The sequence below is a fragment of the Brienomyrus brachyistius genome, chromosome 7 (genome assembly GCF_023856365.1).
Source record: "Brienomyrus brachyistius isolate T26 chromosome 7, BBRACH_0.4, whole genome shotgun sequence".
Lineage (NCBI taxonomy): Eukaryota > Metazoa > Chordata > Actinopteri > Osteoglossiformes > Mormyridae > Brienomyrus > Brienomyrus brachyistius.
This window is the reverse complement of record NC_064539.1, coordinates 24,715,993-24,735,384: the sequence shown is the minus strand read 5'-3', so window position 1 is coordinate 24,735,384 and position 19,392 is coordinate 24,715,993. Positions and strand designations below refer to the sequence as shown.

At 44.2% G+C, this 19,392-nt stretch overlaps 3 protein-coding genes and 1 pseudogene across 4 annotated transcripts in view; all 4 read right to left on the bottom strand.

Annotated features, from left to right (window-relative positions):
• LOC125746832 (golgin subfamily A member 6-like protein 22) overlaps positions 1 to 19,392 on the bottom strand; it is a 51,764-nt gene that overhangs the window by 25,824 nt on the left and 6,548 nt on the right. The window lies entirely within an intron of this gene.
• On the bottom strand, positions 2,577 to 8,384 carry LOC125746836 (5'-AMP-activated protein kinase subunit beta-1-like). Of its 2 annotated transcripts, none has more exons than XM_049021381.1 (8): positions 7,527 to 8,384; positions 6,895 to 7,076; positions 5,947 to 6,110; positions 5,527 to 5,620; positions 5,316 to 5,430; positions 4,854 to 4,987; positions 4,157 to 4,225; positions 2,577 to 4,068 (listed from the first exon to the last, which is right to left on the bottom strand). In XM_049021381.1, the coding sequence occupies exons 2-8, from the start codon at positions 7,042 to 7,044 to the stop codon at positions 3,991 to 3,993; spliced, it is 804 nt and encodes a 267-aa protein (XP_048877338.1). In that variant the 5' UTR covers positions 7,045 to 7,076; positions 7,527 to 8,384; the 3' UTR covers positions 2,577 to 3,990. The 2 variants fall into 2 exon arrangements, with proteins under 2 accessions (XP_048877338.1, XP_048877339.1); XM_049021382.1 differs by lacking the exon at positions 7,527 to 8,384 and adding an exon at positions 7,193 to 7,505.
• On the bottom strand, positions 12,312 to 15,641 carry LOC125746414 (transmembrane protein 233-like; annotated as a pseudogene).
• The window catches only part of LOC125746835 (RNA-binding protein Musashi homolog 1-like), a 25,549-nt gene continuing 24,183 nt past the window's right edge, over positions 18,027 to 19,392 (bottom strand). The window contains 2 exon segments of the mRNA XM_049021380.1: positions 18,027 to 18,911; positions 19,061 to 19,107. Of these exon segments, the coding sequence (XP_048877337.1) occupies positions 19,066 to 19,107 (42 nt within the window). The 3' untranslated portion in view covers positions 18,027 to 18,911; positions 19,061 to 19,065.

The window sequence follows — 19,392 nt, the reverse complement described above, 5'->3', positions numbered from 1 at the left end:
CTCCCTTCAGTTAATTCTACTCATTTCCATGTGAGTGATCAGATTTTGCATCTCGGCACTTACACGACACCATGTAGCTCAAAAACACCTCCCAGCAGCCATGTCAGGGGTCAGACGTCACGGACGAGGGACATGGAACAAGCAGGCAGGACAGCTTCGCTAAGAAGAACAGGACAAGCTACAAAGAGGTAATCAAAGGAACATCAAATGACAGAAGGTCTGTGGAAGGTTTTTGAAAGGGGCTCCGAAAGATGACGGAGATTGGAGTCATCAACCAGCTTCTCAGCATCTCAATTCATGTCTTTTCTTTTCGTTGGGAACTGAGCAGCTGCTACCTCCTGTTTCTGCTAAGGGCCACCTGGCACAATGCAGAGCATGAGTGTGGACAGCAGGGGGTGCTGCTGGTCACCATCAGCAGCCTCACAAGGCAGTTGATGCCGGTTGGCATGCAAATGATACCTGATCTATGAATCGAACAAATTTTGCACTGAAAACAAACCAAAAGTGCCTTTATTTTTATTTTTATGATTTCTTGATGCTTTAATGCCTAAATGGAATGAAAATAATGCAGACAATTGAAAATACAGACTTTGAGTGGGATTGAATATTTGAGTGGGACTGAATACTAACACTGCTGTCAAATGAGGTCTGGTTACTGGCAGAACACACTGATATATACAAATACTGGGAGAGCCAAAGACAGGTGAAGTGGATCAGCATGAATGCTGTGGTCATGTGACTCTCCTTCCTAAGATGGCGGTAGCCCTGTGAGACAGAAGAAAGACTTTGACTTCTTTTCCCCCATCTCGTAGCTCTGTTATGGATTGGGTGGGTGGAGCTGGTTTGATTAAACAGGTATATCAGTCACTCCGTGGGGGGGGGGGTGGTAAGCCTCCATCTTTCTGGATTCTGGGCCTGGTGACATAGCTTGAGTTCCTCAGGATCACAGAGGTGACACCCCCCTGCTTTTGCTTTTCAATTCCCTGTCCCCTGTGCTTCTCTCATCAGGACCACATCCTCATTCACGTAACACACAGACTCCCCGGATCGATCCGGAGCAGATAGAGCAAGAAAGTCAAGTACAGCTAGTTAGCGGGGAGACACTCCCAGGAAATAAGGACAGGATGGTACATCCACTGCACATAACCTGGCTGCGGGCTAAGTAACATAATAAAACATAATAAAACGAAGTATTTTTTGCTGAGTGTAATTCGTGTTTCAGGCAGGAAAGGCTGCAACTCTAGTGCTAAGGGAATGTTTGTGGTATTTTTAAGACTGTAACGTGCACATGGGTGAAAGGGGGGTTGGACTCAGATGAGCTCAACCTAGCTGGCAGATGGAGCAGCACTGCTTCAAATGTAAGCAGGAAGACTGAGTGAGCAGAGCCCGGTCATCACTCGTCACTTACTGCATTCCGGAATTAATGAGAGAGCAAGTGGAAATAGGCTGGGCCAGTACATTTGTAATAACTGGGGGCCGTCAAGCTCACTAGTGCAGTAAATGCAGGTAATTAGAATGTGCTTATGACAAGTATGTTTACATGACTGTATAGCCACGGTTCTCGGTTCTGCTCCTGGCACTGCACCCCCCACCCAGAATGTTTTCATTCCAGCCTTATTTTAATTAGGCTTGTATGGTCCTTAATAGGCTAATAATGAATGTGGCAGGTTGAAATCAGTGTGGGTTCGGAATTAAAACATTCTGGCAGGGTGGGGGGGGGGTGTCAGGAACAGGATTGAGAAGGACTACCTTAGCATATTGTGGTATAAAGGTATTATATAAATAATGCTGTTTTTTGGGTGGTATTTCAATTGAAGAAATAAGTTCTTAAATCACTGTGGAAGGATTTAATGTAGAGCCAATGTTTTAACCCAATAGGAACCAAGCATTGATAGGAAATAACCAATAAGTATGACGTGTGATTGACAACGCATGATAATCTCACCCACAATGGCGCAAAAATTATTTCGCAATACTAGTGTTTAGTTACGTTGTAACACTTTGCACTGAGTTTTTCACTAATCTACTAGCTACCTCCGTGAAATTTGCCTCTACACACGTCATACTACACTGACAAACAGGATTTTAAAAAATGCTAAAAAATGCTACTCCTTTTTCGACCCTTATCACGTGTCATAGTTTGTAAACAAGCGAGCCTCCAGAAAGGCTGAGACTGACCCACATCTGGCGCCTTACTGCTCCAAGATAAACCAGTAACTTAAACCAGCAACCCAACCACTGTGTGAGTGTGAGACGGAAATGGCAGCACTGAGCCCAGCCAGGGATGTCAGTCAGCCAGTGAAGCCAATTACTCCCCAGCGAAGGCAGTGACACCCAAACCCTGCTGCTACTCAATGTGATGCAGGCCAACTGCAGGTGATACAAATTAGGTGCAATAAAGGCTAATAGATTGTCCTTTGGATTTGTTCACTAGACAAGAAGGTAACACACTGCCCTCTACTGGTTCTCATATGCATATACACACAGACACAAAGGCAAACCCACAATGCAGTGCAACTGGGTACTCTCCAAGGTCACTGTATTGACTCACGCAATGATTGTGACAAGGCAAAGGGTGGTCACAGAATCACATCCTTTATTATGTTAGAAACTGGGCACAGATACATCCAATCCCCAATCTCTACAGGTGGCGATAACCTCGGCAGGAAGTGATCAAGGAAATGGGCAGATCCCTCAATCGCATATTGAGAGGGCCCGGAGGAGCCCGGCCCGGTTCCCCTGAACCATAGCCATTCAGTTCAGTTTCCCAGCCATCGGTCCCTCATTTCTCCTGGCAGCCCCTTACACTATTTCAGCAGCAAACTCTAATTGTAAGAAACAAATCAAAAATGTATACTACTTTCGATATAAACAGAATGTTAGAGTATTATGTCTGTAAACGATTTTCCGGTTGGAACAAGTACATGTGGATGACAGAGACTCATTAGATATGCAGGCATGTGACTTGGTTGAAGATGCTTAGTGAGAGAGAGAAGAAAAACACTGTTTGTACCAAAAAAGTCGCATTTCAATAGTTCGTGCGAGTTCTACAAACAGTGGGCCTCGTTCAACAATTTCATCCTAAGATTTTGTTCTTGAGAAAGATCCCAAGAAGGTTCTAAGAAAGCCTACATCTGATTCGCGACATGTCCTTAAACCACAGATCCCTTAGCAAACGTGTCCCACTACCCTCGTAAATTGAAAGCATGTGTGTGGTGGTCCTAATTAGCATAGGTAAACGTCCCCGCCAGGCCCCCGGTGGAGCACCGGACTGCAAATGTAAGAATAACTTCGGCGGTTCTGAAGTGGAGGTCCTGCTGAAGGATGTGAACGGCAAACGAGCCGTCATGTTTGGCAGGGTGGATATGCAATGACGAAGAAAATGCATAGGATACTATTACTTGTTTCAATAATTTAATTGCTAAAAAAAATTATTAGTAATAAATAATTATTAAAATATTCATTAGTAAAACTGTAATTAAATTATTTTTTAATTGTATAAATAATAAAAATATTGTTGGAATTTTAATCCTATAATATTATACAACTGCAGGATTGAAGAAAACGCAATAAGCTATTATTTTGAACAAACTTGTCAGCAATCAAATGTGCATGAATGTGCCGTCGATTGTGCATTGGTTCTGTTCTTACCTAAGTACAAATCCCAAATAAAACATTGAATGTCAAAATCTTCATTAAAACTGCTTACTGTGAGTGGGTTTTAAGAAGAAACTACTTCTTAAGAACGGTTGGTGAATTGAGGCCCGTTATCTAGAAACGCTGAACCTTCCCTTATCCACTAGGGAAGCAGGAGCAAGCTTGTCACCGTGCAATTTTGAGGCAAAGCATTCTGGGAAATCTTCTTCACGCTCCTTGGCTACACTTGTCTGAGGATGACTGAAAATGAAAAGATGTCACGGCAGTGCTTGTGATTGAAAACAGCAGAGGCAAAGCAGGACGAGAATCGACAGACGTCTCAGTGTCCAGCGTTCATATGGGCTTGTACAGAAGAGTGGTGACGTACTTCTTTTTGTACCGGTGAGTGGCACTCAGCACCATTACGCCGTCCTGAAGGGGGAGCAAAGGAGAGCCCTTCCTGCAGCCAAAACCTTCACATGGGCTTTTCAGCGCGTGCTCATGTCGCTAGCTTGCTTACCTTGATCGAGAGGGCGTACAGGTGATTCAGCATGACGTGGTTGGGCTCCGGAAGCAGGGCAGGATCACACTGCAAGGATTAAAAACTTATTTCGCTTACGTCACTGCTTCCATCTCACGAGCGCGTGAAACGTTATTCAGATCAGTGATTCAACCCACGGTGGGTCGCTGCAAGTTCTGAAAGGGTTGTGAGGTAGAGCTGGAAATGTAGGCATTTTAAAACCAGCAAGCTCCTATGCTGATCCACGATCAGATTTCCCAGCCCCAATCCTAGACTTAACCTATATAAACAGGTCTTGGGTCTGCAAATGCTTAGTGCAAAACTAGTGAACACTCAACCAATCCAAGAAGCCAGACCACAGATGCTTAATTTAAAATTCACTGGCACATCCAATCAGATTTGTGCAATAGGGATCGATTGGCGTAAACTGCAGAGTGCACTGTACACTCGACCACAGCGTTAACTGAAACCTATACCTGACATGGGGTCGCGACTGAGCTGGTATGGTAAAAATTGGGTCGCGGTGCAAAAAATGTTGAGAACCACTCATTTAGATTATGACCTACATCAAACACTAAACTGTCAACTCTGGACATGTGACTTACTTGTGCTGTTCAGGCCATTTACTGGAGCAAAGGTGGTTAAGCATCCAGCCAACGTGCAGAGTACACAGTGCCCTGATTGGCCAGTCACTTACAGAAATGCCTGTGTCCTTGTTAAGGATAACTTGCAGAAGGTGTGGCGGTAGGATGGGCGGGGACTTGGCGCCCTCTTCCTGTTTAGGCATGTAGGGGTCCTGGTGGTACGGACCAGGTGGTGAGCTGGACAAGTCTGGGGTTGGATATGATGAGGAGGTGGCTTACGGTCCAGCAAGGGAAACCGTCATTATCACAAACACTTGTGTCCACTTAAGTAACTACAAACTCACATCATTCTGAACTAGACTATCTAACACATAACCGTAACACATAAGAGTGTTTGGATCTTTGGTTTAGAGCAGCGATTCTCAATCCGGTCCTTGGGGACCGACAGACAGCTCAAGTTTCTGGGAGCAAAAGCGTGGACTATCTGGCAGGAAGCTCGAAGGGAGCAAAAACCCAACATGGGTCCCCAACGACCGGACTGGGACACACTGGTTTAGAGCTTTGGCTGTCCCTACCTGACATGTCCGAGGATTTCTGTGAGTCGACCATGAGTGCATCAAAGACCTCAAAGTCCGTCTTCCTCACCTGGATGACATTGTTGACTGTGCCGAGTTGGCTGGTTACCACCGGCTGGAAACACCATTGAGCAGCATGACTCGATTCCCATCGCAACGCGTGACATCTGTGTCTGGATCATTCAACAGGCTGCTCTGGAGATGTGCTCACCTCTGCGGGGTCGTGGGTCCACTGACCATCAACGAAGAACTTGTACTGGTGTTCACCTTCTGGGAGGCCAACTATGGCCACAAAGTTGTTCTGGCTTAGGAGGAAACGGACATTTTAATAGAACAAAGAGACACAAACACATAAATTAGCCAATGATCACAAGAGTGTCGCTGTCACTTGTATTTATTATTTATGCAGATATTTTTTACCAAAATCTAAAGATGCTGGTCTACTTGGTCTATTTATAAAACTGAAGATTCAACAACAGGCAGAATGCCTAACAGAAGAGTACAGGATCAGTCCCCGTCCTGTGGCCTCGAACCCACAAACTTGCGGCTTCATGACCACGAGTTCCACTGCTTTGCTGCTATGGCAACAGTAAGCCCAACTGCACCCGCCCCCCCCCCCCACATCCTGCACCTCCGGATCAGAGGTATCTTAGTGGCCCAGCTGTTGAATGATCCAGACACAAAGACGTCTTTGCCAGCCCCGGTCCATCGGAACACGGTGGGCCGGTCCTGGATGCCGCTATCATCATGTTCCAGATCGGGTTGCCAAGTCAGAAACTCCTTCTCAGCTGGAGCCTTTGAAAAACCAGCACAAGGACAATATTACCAACAGAAAAAATCCATTGCCAAACTACGTGGCATCACTGAATTAGCTACAGCAACCCCCATCCTCCAAAAATTGCCTGTCTACACAACTGCATATGAAACAGCAACAAATGTAGGTTGCACCCTGTTTAAAGGTTGAAAATAGAATGACATTGTTTTTACCAGAACCTGCAGTGTCCTTAGTGCTGACCATTAGTGCTGACCGATAAATCCTATTTTCATCATCGCGACATAAACATATGCAATAAACACATCGCAACAGACTGCCTGAAATGCATCATCGCAGCACTGAAAAATGTCACCGCATGTCAAACATTTTCCCATAATGTTCTGCCTATTAACCATCACGCCACCTGTTGTCCAAAAAATATATTCAGTTACTGCAGGCGCTTACAGTATCACTGTTGAAATACAGATTGATAACGACCAGTGATATAAAAATATCGAGCAGGACTAATTATACACTGTCAATATTTAAAGAAAATATTTAGAAAGTAGAGCATCAACAACAAGCACTTTAATTACTAAATCATATTAAATAATTACTCACGTCACGATTATTTACTCATCTGTGTCACTCATATCAAGTGTAAATGCTAAAGACTTGAAATCAGACCTTACATTTAAATTATTTGATATAAATTGACTTGTTTATAGAGCCAAGGTCAAAATGGGACAAGTGGGGATTCTCTCTAGGCGTATATTCAGGACACCAACCCCATCGTCACATCACACACGGCCTGGTGTCCCGCACCTTAATATCCTCTCCGTGAAAAATGTCCGCGTCCTCAGGGCTGTCCATAAGGATTTTGGGACACTCGCCCTCCTTGGCCCCGCGACTGTCCCGTCGGTGAGCTTTGTCCCCTTGGCCGACGCCCGCTCGCTCGCTGCTTGTGTTCCCCATAGTTTCGCCGCGTCAAATGGCAAAACCTGGATCTGCGGCAGTGTGACGGCACGAAAAAAAAAAAATATATCTATATAAAAATTATTATTACATTTATATATAACTATATATAACACCCATCCAGCACGATACAGGTGCATATACCCACCGATAGCAGGAGAAGTCTCACTGACAGAAACATGTACGAAATATTCAGAATCGCCATCGGTAACCAAAACTGTTTTCCAACATAAATCATGCTCGAATGCTTAAGTTAATTGCATGATGAAATTAACCTCGCCTTTAAGGAAACACTGTAAATATGCATGACTGCATACAAGTTAGCGGCTAAGCCTGTTTGCACGAATGCAAAAGATGTGCTTTGAATATGCAACTCGTGCCTGCGGCAGTGCATTAAAATCATACACGTACGCGTCGCTTAGCGCATGTACACGCTGCATTAGTCACGTCTTAATAAAGTTTTTCCCAGTACGTGTCCTTACCTTCAGTTCTATGCGTCTTATCGTTCTTGATGTTATTATTTCGCCATTTTTCGGCGTTTGATGCAAATAACTTTCTGCGTCATCACGAAGGCCAACCCTTTCTTCCGTCCTCAAGATCGTACAGTGGCATACGAGAAAACGATCTTCTATATTTTCGTCTATAGCTTAGTGGGGGTTAACATATTTCAAACGGTAAAACATTTTAATTCAAGCTTAACTGGAGTTTTGAAAAGCGTACTTAATACATTTCAGCTATAAACTATGTACAAAAATGACTCCATGCACATGGATATATTGTCAACCGGGATTCTCAAAATAATAGGTTTCCTGAAAACTAGAAAGTTATACATCACGTATATAGTATATTCGGTGAATCTTTGCTCATACTTCGTTGGCGCTGCCCACGATAACCTGCATTTGGCCAAACACGCTAAGGTACAAAGGTTTGAAATCAGGAGTCTTGCAATATAAGGTTAAACTTATCCCGCTTCTGTTCTCGTGTCTTATTAAATAGAAGCCAACATTAAGGTTTAACGTGGTATAATACATATTCGATCGTAATGCGGGGGTCTTAGCGCCATCCATTGAGAAATCCTAACAATAGCATAATGATCGTTGTTTGATTCGTGCAAATGTCGTTCATAAATGCTAAGCGTGGAACCGTTATTACAACGGGATACCGAACATATGTTCTTAGCTTGGTAATACTGGACTGAATGGAGTTACTCCCATCTACTTACGAATCTTCAAAAACATCCACGGTGTTACCTGCTGTGGGGAGAAGCGCGATAACATAGAAACAACTAAATATCAAGGGCATCGGTTGCATAGGGCGAAACACAATTTAATTAAAAAAATAACACTGTAGCGTTCTTAGAAATCGTTGTTTTGACGTGTTTACATAATGTTCTGATCTGCACCAACAGAATGACCTTCAGCGAAACAGAATTGCGTTACAACAAATATATACACAACAAACCTATGCATTAGCTGTCAAATAAAATTTGGAAAAGGTCACTAACACGGTGTAACAACTCGAACTGTCAAGGTTTGTTTGCAAAATGTAACACAGATAGGCCTGTCCTCAATGCAAGACAATGTATGTAAAATAAATGATTTAGCTCAAAATACGTCATTAACTCCAAAGGAGGCGTCGATAATACAAAGAATAATATTATATACAACGTACTGAATAACACATTTAATGGTATTATGTTTGCAGAGTATCATGGTGAGGTTTCGGTGGCGATTCATAAATGAAAGCCGCCCAGACCCAGCTTCGTCCAGTCATAGCTCCGGCGAAGGATGGGCTAAACTATCATATAATCTGTTCTATATTTAGCCTCTGGCGGGTGATAGGATTACATATCGAAGTACAGGATACTTCAGACTCTGCAGATTGCCTTTGGCGCAAGATGCAGAAAGAGAGAGGAAGCGGACCACCCCGTGAACAACATCTGCGCCTGCCTGTAACACGTCCTTCACCCCAGCGCTTCATTGCGTGAGTCACAGCAGACTCCACCTTCCCCTGCAGCGGGATGCCTGCCTTTTGAAAGGCAGGAACTCTGCTCCTGAGTCCGAGCCGCACAATTTACACGCAGGGCTGCCAACTCTCACGCATCTGGCGTGACTCTCAGGCTTTCAGACTCTCACGCTCATGCAAGAAATCCTGGGATCTATATTATTCCATTATTCTAATGATAATAATAATAAAATAATACTTCAAAAACGTCGGGGTAGTTTGCAAACCCTAAAGACAATTTGCTAGGTATAATGAAACTGTTGCATACATGTAAATGCGCGTGCACGTATGTGCAGACTTGCCTCCACCTGAAAATCTCACTCCAACCAGTTGACCAAAGTCGGCACCCCAGTACAAAGTAGGCCAGGGGTTCCGAATAATTTCGAAGGAGTTGCGCGCATCATAATAATAACAACATTAAATGCATATTTAATGCATGGAAATTACTGCTGTCCCCAAAAGACATAATGAAAAATCGATTACGACAAATGAGACAGACAGATTGTCAGGGTGGATTCATTCTTTATTAAGACATAAATAACATACAGGAACTGTAATTGTATCAACATCAGTGCAAGAATAACACACCGCCCTCCAACAAACATCAGTGCAGTCTATGTATTTTACAGATGTAGTAAATTAGACAAGTCTCTATGTTCGGATTCTACGTGTATGTTAAAGGCTGGGAATACGCCGTCACGCTGGGAATACCCAATACATGTTTCGGGATTGCCAGATTTAGCTGAACATTGATTTTTTTTTTTTGTGAAAGATGTACTGTAATTTTTAAAGGAATGCCTTTTACATTACTTTGCACACAATAATATACACGATAAAATTGATTATGTACATACTGTCTTCATAACTTTACGCATACGTACAACAGACCACGTTTCAACTTTCTTTAGGATCGGATACATGATACACTCTTCCTTAAGTCCATCTTTCAACCACTTATCCATAACGTCTTTGTTAACATAAAAGGTTTATTTCAAGAGTTTTACATTTATAAGGAAATTCAACAAACTTTTTTTTCGGGTAAAACTCACGTTTTTATTAAAGAAACGTAACGATTATTGGCATAATCTGGCCTCTATGCCCCTCCATCCAATGCTGAGCGGGTCAAGAATCTGTTTCAAATATATGTGTACTCTTAAGTTGTGTATACAGTACACCGTGACATCGTCCTCCAATATATACCATCAGCTTTAATTTCGGTAAATACAACCACTAAAGAGAAAAACATGTCATTTTAATGAAGTTGAAATCAAAATCTGATCAAAATTTCATTTGATTCCCACGGATTATCCTATACTTTTTACAATACACAAGACATACAGGAGCACGTCAAAAGACGGCTGTCATGACTGAGGGCGCATCTTGCTTATTGCTTAGGTCTACATTATTCTCTTCGCTGCAAGATATTGTCTGTAACCTTGGTGAGATTTTACCGCAAGGTGGTATACGAGGGTGTTTACAAACATGAAAATCGATCCTGTCTCTGTTTCTCAATAAAAATAAAATTACGATACAATTTTTACTTGCTAGGATATTCATTAACAGGACGCCCCTTCTATTGCAGGATTTTAAAACACGATCGTTATATTTGTCGATCTCTTTCTTCCTACATAAGTGTTTGATGATTCTTAAAACAGGAAATCTACATATTAAATTCCTATGAAAACCTTTATTGTAACTGCAGAATAAAAAGAGTTCACGCAAGCGGAACAGGACCGAGGGAGAGGGCTGTCCTGGGGAAGGGGGAGGGGGGGGGGGGGGGAGGGGGGAATTAGATGTGGCTAAAAGGGTGCATTACTTATTTTCCCCTCTTTGAAATGGACCCATCATCAACGGGACACTCCAGTCGTCCCCATGGACTGAAGGGCACTTTGTTTTTTTTTTTACTGTGTCCGTTTCTTACCCCACCTCTCACTGACCGGCCGCAACCCCCCTTCAAAGTTCCTGCTAAAATCCAGCTAAGAAGACAAGCTGGCAAAGTAACTATCGGGACAAACAGTAAATCCACAGTTATTATGAATTATTGTACTTATCCTATGACAACAGTCTTTCTCACGCGGCATATTCTAACTAGAGTCTATAACACACGTATTCTTTTAATTTAAATGATTATTTTGAATAACTGACAGGCTATATAAAACGAGATTCTGCAGAAACAATTTAAAATTGTGGCATTTTCATGTTTACACGAAGTAAAGAATAATATTTTCGTAAAATAATACTGCAGTATTACCCTATTCATCGTGTAATGCGTTTAGTCAATATATGAATATTTATACAGATAATATATATATATTATAAATCACAAATATTCGCAAAATGATTTAGACTTACTGGGGGTAGCAATCTGTGAAATAACAAAATGATGGATATTAGCATTAAAACTTGAAAAAAATAGGATAAATATACTCTAATATTAAAAATAAGATTACAATAATAATGCATATTTTGAAAGCTGATATAGCTTCCTTGTTCCTTGCGGATGAATACTTTTGCAGAGCACTGAGGCACGTTGCTAACATGCTGCCAAATGAACACGTGAAATCTCTTAAAGTATGAGTTGCTATTTTCAGAAAGGAATAATATTTTGAATGTTCACTTACCCCAGACAAATAACAATAATTGGAAAAGAAGACAACACTGTTTCTTTCTTGTAAATAATGCTCGCTATTTGGCATTCAACATGACGACGGCGTCATCAAAGCTTAGGAAGAGTTTCTGGCGAGACAGACGTGCTCACGCGGTGCGATCCCAGAGCCGCGGCGACGTTCCTCAGTATTTCGTGTTTTCTCAGTTGTTCCGGTCAGCCGATCTCTCCGATTGTGTTTTTATTTCTTCTTCTTTAATCCCAGACTTATTGCTGGGGAAATAAATACAAACACATGTTGTTAATTAAAAATGTGCACCTGTAGTTGAAGTTCAGTGTGTCTGTGTGTGTGTGTATGTGTGTGTGTGGGGGGGGGGGGTATTTTGCTGGGGGCAGTCAGGGGACCCACTCTGTATATTTTGCTGACTGGGGAGTCCCCTTCTGTAGATTTCACTGAATAGGCTGTTTCAGGCAAATTTCAAGGGGAGTTTTTCCACGTGGCTACCTGGTGCTTGATTGGTAATAATTATATTTTGTGGGGGGGTGGGTTTCAAATTCACTTACTGGAATACACATGTTCAGGTGAAGGTTTGTTGGTGGGTAACCTAGTAGTTTATGCAAGAGGAGAGTTTTGCTTGGTGGGTGAAAGAAGGTCATCTCACCTTGATGAACTGAATAACGCAGAGATGATGATGATGGTGATGCCGATGATGACTGAGGCGACTCCCACATGCAGGGCTTACGCCCCAGCCTCCGTGAATCCTCATAGTCCCCATTCAGATAGCTGTTCCTGGACTGCATAGACACATGGGGAAGACACCAGGAAAAGAGAGAGAGGAAGGAGGACAGCAATGAATGAGGAAGGAGGACAGCAACGAATGAGATGGCAGAGGTAAGAGATGAGTCATAAGCCAAGAGAGACATTTTTATGAAGTCACAGCTTTGGACCTCAGCTCAGTGCCTGTAACCGCATACATACATACATAAGATATATCTGTGGCCTTGCCTTTCATATACATCTTTGTTAGTGTCTTTTGGAGGCTGTGGGCATATGTGATTCCAACTGCACACCTGCCCAGGGAACACTGAACAGGATCTATCCCAGTGCTATCCAAATCTGGACCTCAATTCCAAATCCAGGCCATGTTTTCAGTCCTCCCAGGTACTTAGTTTAATAGTTACTGATTCTGATTGGAAGGATGGAAAATCAGCAGGGCTCCGATCCTGAGGACCATGATCTGAGGAGCCCTGATCTATCCCTCTCCATTAGAGTTCCTCAAAGTTCATTTATCCAGAGAGCATTTGATGCCTGCAGGTTAACAGACTTGGCAGTGTGTGACAGATTTAATAAACGTACGTATCTCTAAATCAGTGATAAGATGGTGGACTCGGCCAGCCAGCGGCACCATTCCCTGATGCTGGGAGGCCATTGCGGAGAGTCAGTGTATCTGCAGGTTAGTAAGCTACAGATCTTTACCAGAGAATAGGGTACGTAAAATCTATTTAATAAATGACATTCTCGTATGACATGACTGCTATATCTATAGCCTATACCATGCAGACAGATTCAGCTCTGGGGGAAAATTTTATTTCAGGTGAGAACTAGTGAAAATAAATACCAAGGGCAACCACAGAAATAACACTCGCATTGCATTATGGGTAGACTACGCAATCAATGCTCCAGGTTACTGTCGGACTCTTTCCGGGTCCCTCTGTATTTCAGTTACTGCAATTTGAGCTCATAGAATTCCGATCCACATGATATTGATCCTGCAATGGTTGTTGTCGTATTAATAACTATTCATATAAAATGTCTGATATGTGTATGTCTTTCACTGTGAAACCATGACTCACATCCTAAGCTCATTACGGTACCCATGTATCTGTCTGACTATTTCTCTCCTCAGTGACTCGATCCCCGAGGCTGCAAAGGCTGTTTCCCCTGATGGTGATCAGCTAGCGGCCCGGAGGCACTCGGTCAGCTGCCTGATACACGAGTGCATCGCCATGCACAGGTCGTCTCGTGAGAGTTATCCCCAGTCAGTGGGAGGGGCCTGGGCTGCACGTGGGGGGGGTCACAGCTGCGACACTGGTCAGCTTACCTGAGTGACTCTCCATCACGGCGCCATAAACTCTCCGCACTGCTATTGGCAGCTGCAGAATAGTCTGATTGGGGCAGCCAGGTAATGGGGGGTGGCTGTTAGCTTCTGAGGCACTTACCCAAAAGAGAAATGAGTGTGAACTGGGGGTGCGGATGATACAACTGGGGGAATCCACAGATCGATCGGTGAGATTTATTGATGTGGGGTGTCAATGTGGTGCCCCCCCCCCTCCTAGATCCACCCCTGCCCAGTCCTGCAGCCCACCCAGCTACACCTTCATACTAATGTCAATTCTGGGGAGGGGGGCACAACAGACAGCCGAATTAAGGTAGCCCTGGGCACAATGGTTGAGATGTTAAGCCCTGTTACTGGTATCACAATGAGGGCAACAAATTGCTCTGGAAACGTCTTAAAAGAGAAGTGTTTCAAAGTGAGGTCAGGCTGGGGAGCGTGCACTGGTCCAGTGCCGGCCCACCACACGATGAAACACCTCGGGCAACCCCCCAGGCCAAAACACGGTTCAGTCCCACCCTCCTGAAATAGCCATCAATCTGCCGCAGCCCGGTGTAACGTGGACGTCCCCCTGGCCTGGTCCCAGCCACTTGGGTCCTCAGCAGTGAGGATCCTGCGAGCCGGATCACCCTCAAGGAAACACGCCACATGGCCGTAGTGCCGTAACTGACGCTTCCTTTCAATGCAGGTAATGTGCATTAAAGTCAGACCAGCAGTACCCAAGGATTCTCCGAAGAGAGACAGTACTAAAGGAGTCCAGTCTTTGTCTCAGCTCACTGGATAGTGTCCATGTCTCACAGCCATACAGCAAGACAGGGAGCACCAAGACTCTAATGACTTGGACCTCCATCCTCTTACAAAGACATTGGAAGCGTCACACGCCCCTTTCCAACGACTTCATAACCCCCCCCAATCCGTCTATGGACTTCAAAGGCGAGTCACCCCCCATACTAATTGTTTGTTTATTTGTATATTTTCTTTTCGTGGCATTAGCTTTTAATGCAGTCTTTAGGTCAACCAAATGATTATTGGTGCAAGTTCCCCAAAAGGGAGATTTATGTACTTCGATATGTCAAAAGATCCCTTTGATGCTAAGAAGAATCAATAAAGATGGAGTTTTTAAAACGCCTTTCCGTAAAATGTGGAAATGGGACAAATATCTTTGACACAGCACTTTGGAATCTGTCCTCACACTATCTGCTCTTGGATTTATACTGAAGGGAATAATCCTAAACAGCTTTTCATTGAGATCCAGCAGCGCTTCGGGCTCAGGGATAAACGGAGTGCAAACATCTCCGCCACCATGCACGCTTTTTACAAAGGCTCCGTGTTACACCTCATAAAAATAGCCCCCCAGTGGCAGTACCATTACGCTCCAACAGATCGGGAAAAGCTACAAAACGAAACAGCAAACTGATATTTATGGAATCAAACAATCACCCAACTGGAGCAGCTGTGGGGTCCTGTGGGTGGGGGGGGGCACACACAGACTGGGAAAACAGGCAGAACATGGACAGACTGGGCGCCACACGTCCAGCTGCTGGGCCCGTCAACGTCAGCCAGAAGCCGTGGGCTTCTCACAGCGGGACACCATGCAGCAGCACAGAGATCTCCTCTCTTTGCCAGGTCACTTTGGTCCCGGGCTAGACTCACCATTGCGGAGAAGACAAGAGCCACGATGTTGATGGGGTATGCAGGGCAGAAGCAGGTGAAGATGGTAAACAGGAGGTAGCTCTGTAAGGGAGGAGCCTGAAACTCCTCGTCACCAGGCTGTGGTTCAGGCTCCCGTTCCACGAGCCCTTAGAGCCCGGCTGCACCACCTCCAGGGATACCGGACGAGACATGGGGAGGGCAGGTCAAACAGTGCAATAAGAAAAGAGAGGAAAAAAAAAAGAGGAAGAGGGCCAGGAAGAGACTGGAAAAAATGCTGGTAGAGGAAGGAGGGAAAGAAAGAAGGGAATCTACAGAAAGAAGTGGACTGAAGATCAAGACGGCACAAGGCAAGAAACTGACGACTGAGCCAGACATAGATAAGTTTTTTTCCGAGCTGAATATTATGTACATGCCCGGGGGTGGGGGGGGTGGGAGTAAGTGTTGGTGGGAGGAGCAAAGGGGTGGGAGCGACACAAAACACATGGACAAGACCCCTAGCGGGGCTGGGCGCAAGACGCTCGGGTGAGGTAACGAGCAAGTCCGTCTCCGTGTTTGTCCATGTGTGACCCCCCCACCTCAGGACCAAGACACCCCAGCAGTCAGAGACGCAGACGGGAACGTTTTAAAATAATTTATTAGGAATTTTTTAAGTCAAAATTTCCAGAGGAGAAGAAAACAAAACAGAAACATAAAATAAATAAAACGAAAGGAGGAAGACTGAGGAATTGAAGACCCCCGGGGTTTCCCGCGCGTGTGAAAGTAAAACATCGCCTCTGGGCATCAGAGCCGAAGCTTTCGAATCTGTTGGCGTGACCATGTGCCCCCCCCCCCCCCCCCCACATCACAAAAAGGAAAAACCGAAACACAACAGCAACCGAACATACGGACACTTTAATCATAAACAAAGAAAAAAAAAAATGCCTGGAAAGAAACACCCTTTTTTCTCCAAACATAACGTTATAGAGGTTTTAATGCCCCTTGGTCTTTCTCAGTATTCCTGTCACCATTGTTATTACTTCAGATAAAAAATAACTTATTGCTCACTCGTTGGTTAAATAGCTACAGTGTTTGTGTCAAGCAGTAGTCACGTGCAGCCTCCGTCTCCAACAATCAGTGTAGGAGGTAGACCGTTTTTTTACAGCGTTTGGAGGTGAGAGAAGGGTTTCCATCAGTAAACACGGAAGCACTACAAACACACAGCTGTTATGGAATATATTTTTGTGCCCAATTGACTCCCTTTTCTTGCTTCAGTACACTTTCTGCCGGGTAATGATAACAGCACCCTCACAGCCACTCTTACTGTTTGTCTGGAATCCATCGGGGGTGGCGGCCTCCTATCAGACAATATCAGGCTCACTGCAGGTCATGTGACGCAAACGGTGGCCAGAGTACTGGGGATGAGCACCTCTATCTCAGCTGAATAATGCGCGAGCCACCCTTCTGGAATGTACTACCGCCATTCAGATTCTGGTCAGACTTTCAATAGCGATGCTGTAGCTGATATTTGCCACAAGATACGAAATTTCTGCCAGTGTTTCGCCTTGAAAATGCTTTGACTGCATTTGGCCTTAATGCGAAAAATGATGCACTGACTGCAGTGTTCGCCTGAGGGACTGGGGTTTGTGCTCTTAATGGGGACTCTGTAGTCTCCCCAGTTTCTCTGCCTATGGAAGCAGCTTTAAAATCCCGCTTTTGTCTACCCTTCCTACACTGTCGTAGGAGTTTCAGTACCAAACCTGGATGGCAGTTGAAATTCATATGAATCCCCCAAGCCTGTAAACCCACACACCCTTCACGTTTACGTGAAACACGCACGCAGGCACACACACAAACACACATGCCACCTATGAAAAATCCTGAAGAGGAAGGATTTAGCCAGAGAACTAGACAGAGGCTTAAGGAAAGTTCTCACAGGGAATGCTGGTATGTTAACCGATCCTTCATTTCTCCTTAAATCAGTGATAGTTACCATAAGTGATTCCATAAAAAATAAAACAAACAAAATAACCGAAGAAAACTGCGCAATATATAACAATTTTCTGAAAATCCTAAGACCACCACAAAATTACTCTCCCTGTCTCGTCTCTCATGAGTTCATGTGGCACCTTCTGGGGCACGAGCTGAGACCAGCGAGAGAGACCCAGTGATCTGAGGCGGAACGGCAACACCAGATTGTTTGAAACGAGAAGTAGCTTTTTCTAAATGGGCTACAGCAGCAAGCAGCGTTGGACTGTGGTATATGCGAGGGAGTCTTTCACCCTGCAAAGTTATGGGGAGAAATCTCTTAACCCTTCCAGTACCAGGATCCCTGGCCTTTGGTGACGGCCCCTGGAAAACAAATCGCAAACAATGGGAAGGTGATGTCCAATTTCTGGATGACCACTTGAAACATAATTTAGCACAAAAGATTTCCATCCAGTGATAATTTAGGGTACCCCCCCCCCCCAAAAGCCTGGGCTTTTGCTTAGTGTGATATTCTGATGACAGACTTTCCTGTTCCTGGATTTTGAGTCTCAAGGTGCAACGAAACCTTTAAAAAAAAAAAAAAAAAAAAACCCTTAAATAAAATGCCCCGTCCAAAAAAATAAACCCCTCCCACCCACAACTAACCCCGCCCCGACATTTCATGAGATCACCGACGACTAAGCTGTATGTACATTATCTTACAGGAAGAAATAAACATCGTTTAAAACCAATTACGGAAAAATACCTTCTCGGTTATTATTACTATTATTAATATTACAAATGGTTTTTTGCTTAAAAACTACCAAAATATACATTTTTGTCATTTTGTTAAAAAAATGATTTTTGATTTCTGTTTTTTTTTCTTGCTTCTGCGTTAAAATTCATCACGAACCTAACACTGAGACAGACGCCCACTCTCACGAAAATGGGAGCCGCAACCCCGACCATGCCTAATATTCTCACCGGAGAAACGCGTTCATCCTCGGCAAATTATTCTCTCCCTCTCCTCCGCGTGACATCATGATGTCGGTTCGAATTTATGACAAAGGTAGTCAAGTGAACCCACAGTCCAGACATAAAAACGGTTAACTTAAACTTCCTCAACAATAACAAAAACAAAGGAAAACTGCAACAACATAAGCAGGTGCGCTCTTCTAAATAAAATTACAATCTTTTTTTTTTGTTTAAAAAAAAAAAAACAAAACAAAACTTCTTTTGTTCCATGTTTTTTGTTCACTCGAACAAAGTTGAAGTGGCAGACTGGCCACCTTAAAAATAGATTAGACCTACATAGGTGAGGACGTGAACAAGGGATGTTATGCAGATAGTGATGTTAGTAGAGGAAACGGGAAGTGGGAAAAGCTCTTCTGCCATTGGGTAGGATTGGGGGTGGGGCAGAGTGGGGGGGGGGGGGAGGTCATGTGACAGCTGGCGTGGCCTTTCGGGGTGTGCCACAATGAAGACACCCAGCGTTTCTCACTGGCTCAAAGCAGCATTTACTTCTCTGATGTTCCACACAGGAGACCCTTCAGAAAGACAGATGGAATTGCTGGGTTAAGAAAACGCGCCCGGAAACACGGCTGGAGGCTCACACTCACAACGCGGCGAGGGGGACCGTTCACCGTGCCCAGCCGGTGCGGAAGGAGCAGCCGTCTGGCGAACACGACAGACTCACCTTCTTCAGTGGTAGCCGTTGGTGAAGGCCGTAGCAATCAGAGGACCCTGGGAGGAGAACATACATAAGGATGTGCAGGGACAGTGCCTCCCCAGCAGGGGGTGCACAACTCAATGTGCTGGTGTTTCAGAAGTAAACCCCAAGGGCTGCCCTGTGGTTCAAATTAAACCCACAGCAAGTGCGTGCAGTCAGACTTGCCAGCCAATTATCACCTTGTCAAGTTGGGGCTTGTTGAAGCATCTGTGCACGGCGTAGATAACATCCAAACAACCTTCAAGGTGATTTTAAAACAAATATCAAGTAGCAGTCACTCATGATTTTTAGTTTTTATA

Excerpts from the sequence above, each read along its gene's own strand:
- LOC125746836 (XM_049021381.1), bottom strand. The coding sequence starts at position 7,044 with ATGGGGAACACAAGCAGCGAGCGAGCGGGCGTCGGCCAAGGGGACAAA. Across the intron at positions 5,431-5,526 it reads GGACCCACGACCCCGCAGAG|CCGGTGGTAACCAGCCAACT; the intron begins GTGAGCACATCT and ends TGGTGTTTCCAG. Across the intron at positions 4,226-4,853 it reads ACAAGGACACAGGCATTTCT|TGTGATCCTGCCCTGCTTCC; the intron begins GTAAGTGACTGG and ends TAATCCTTGCAG.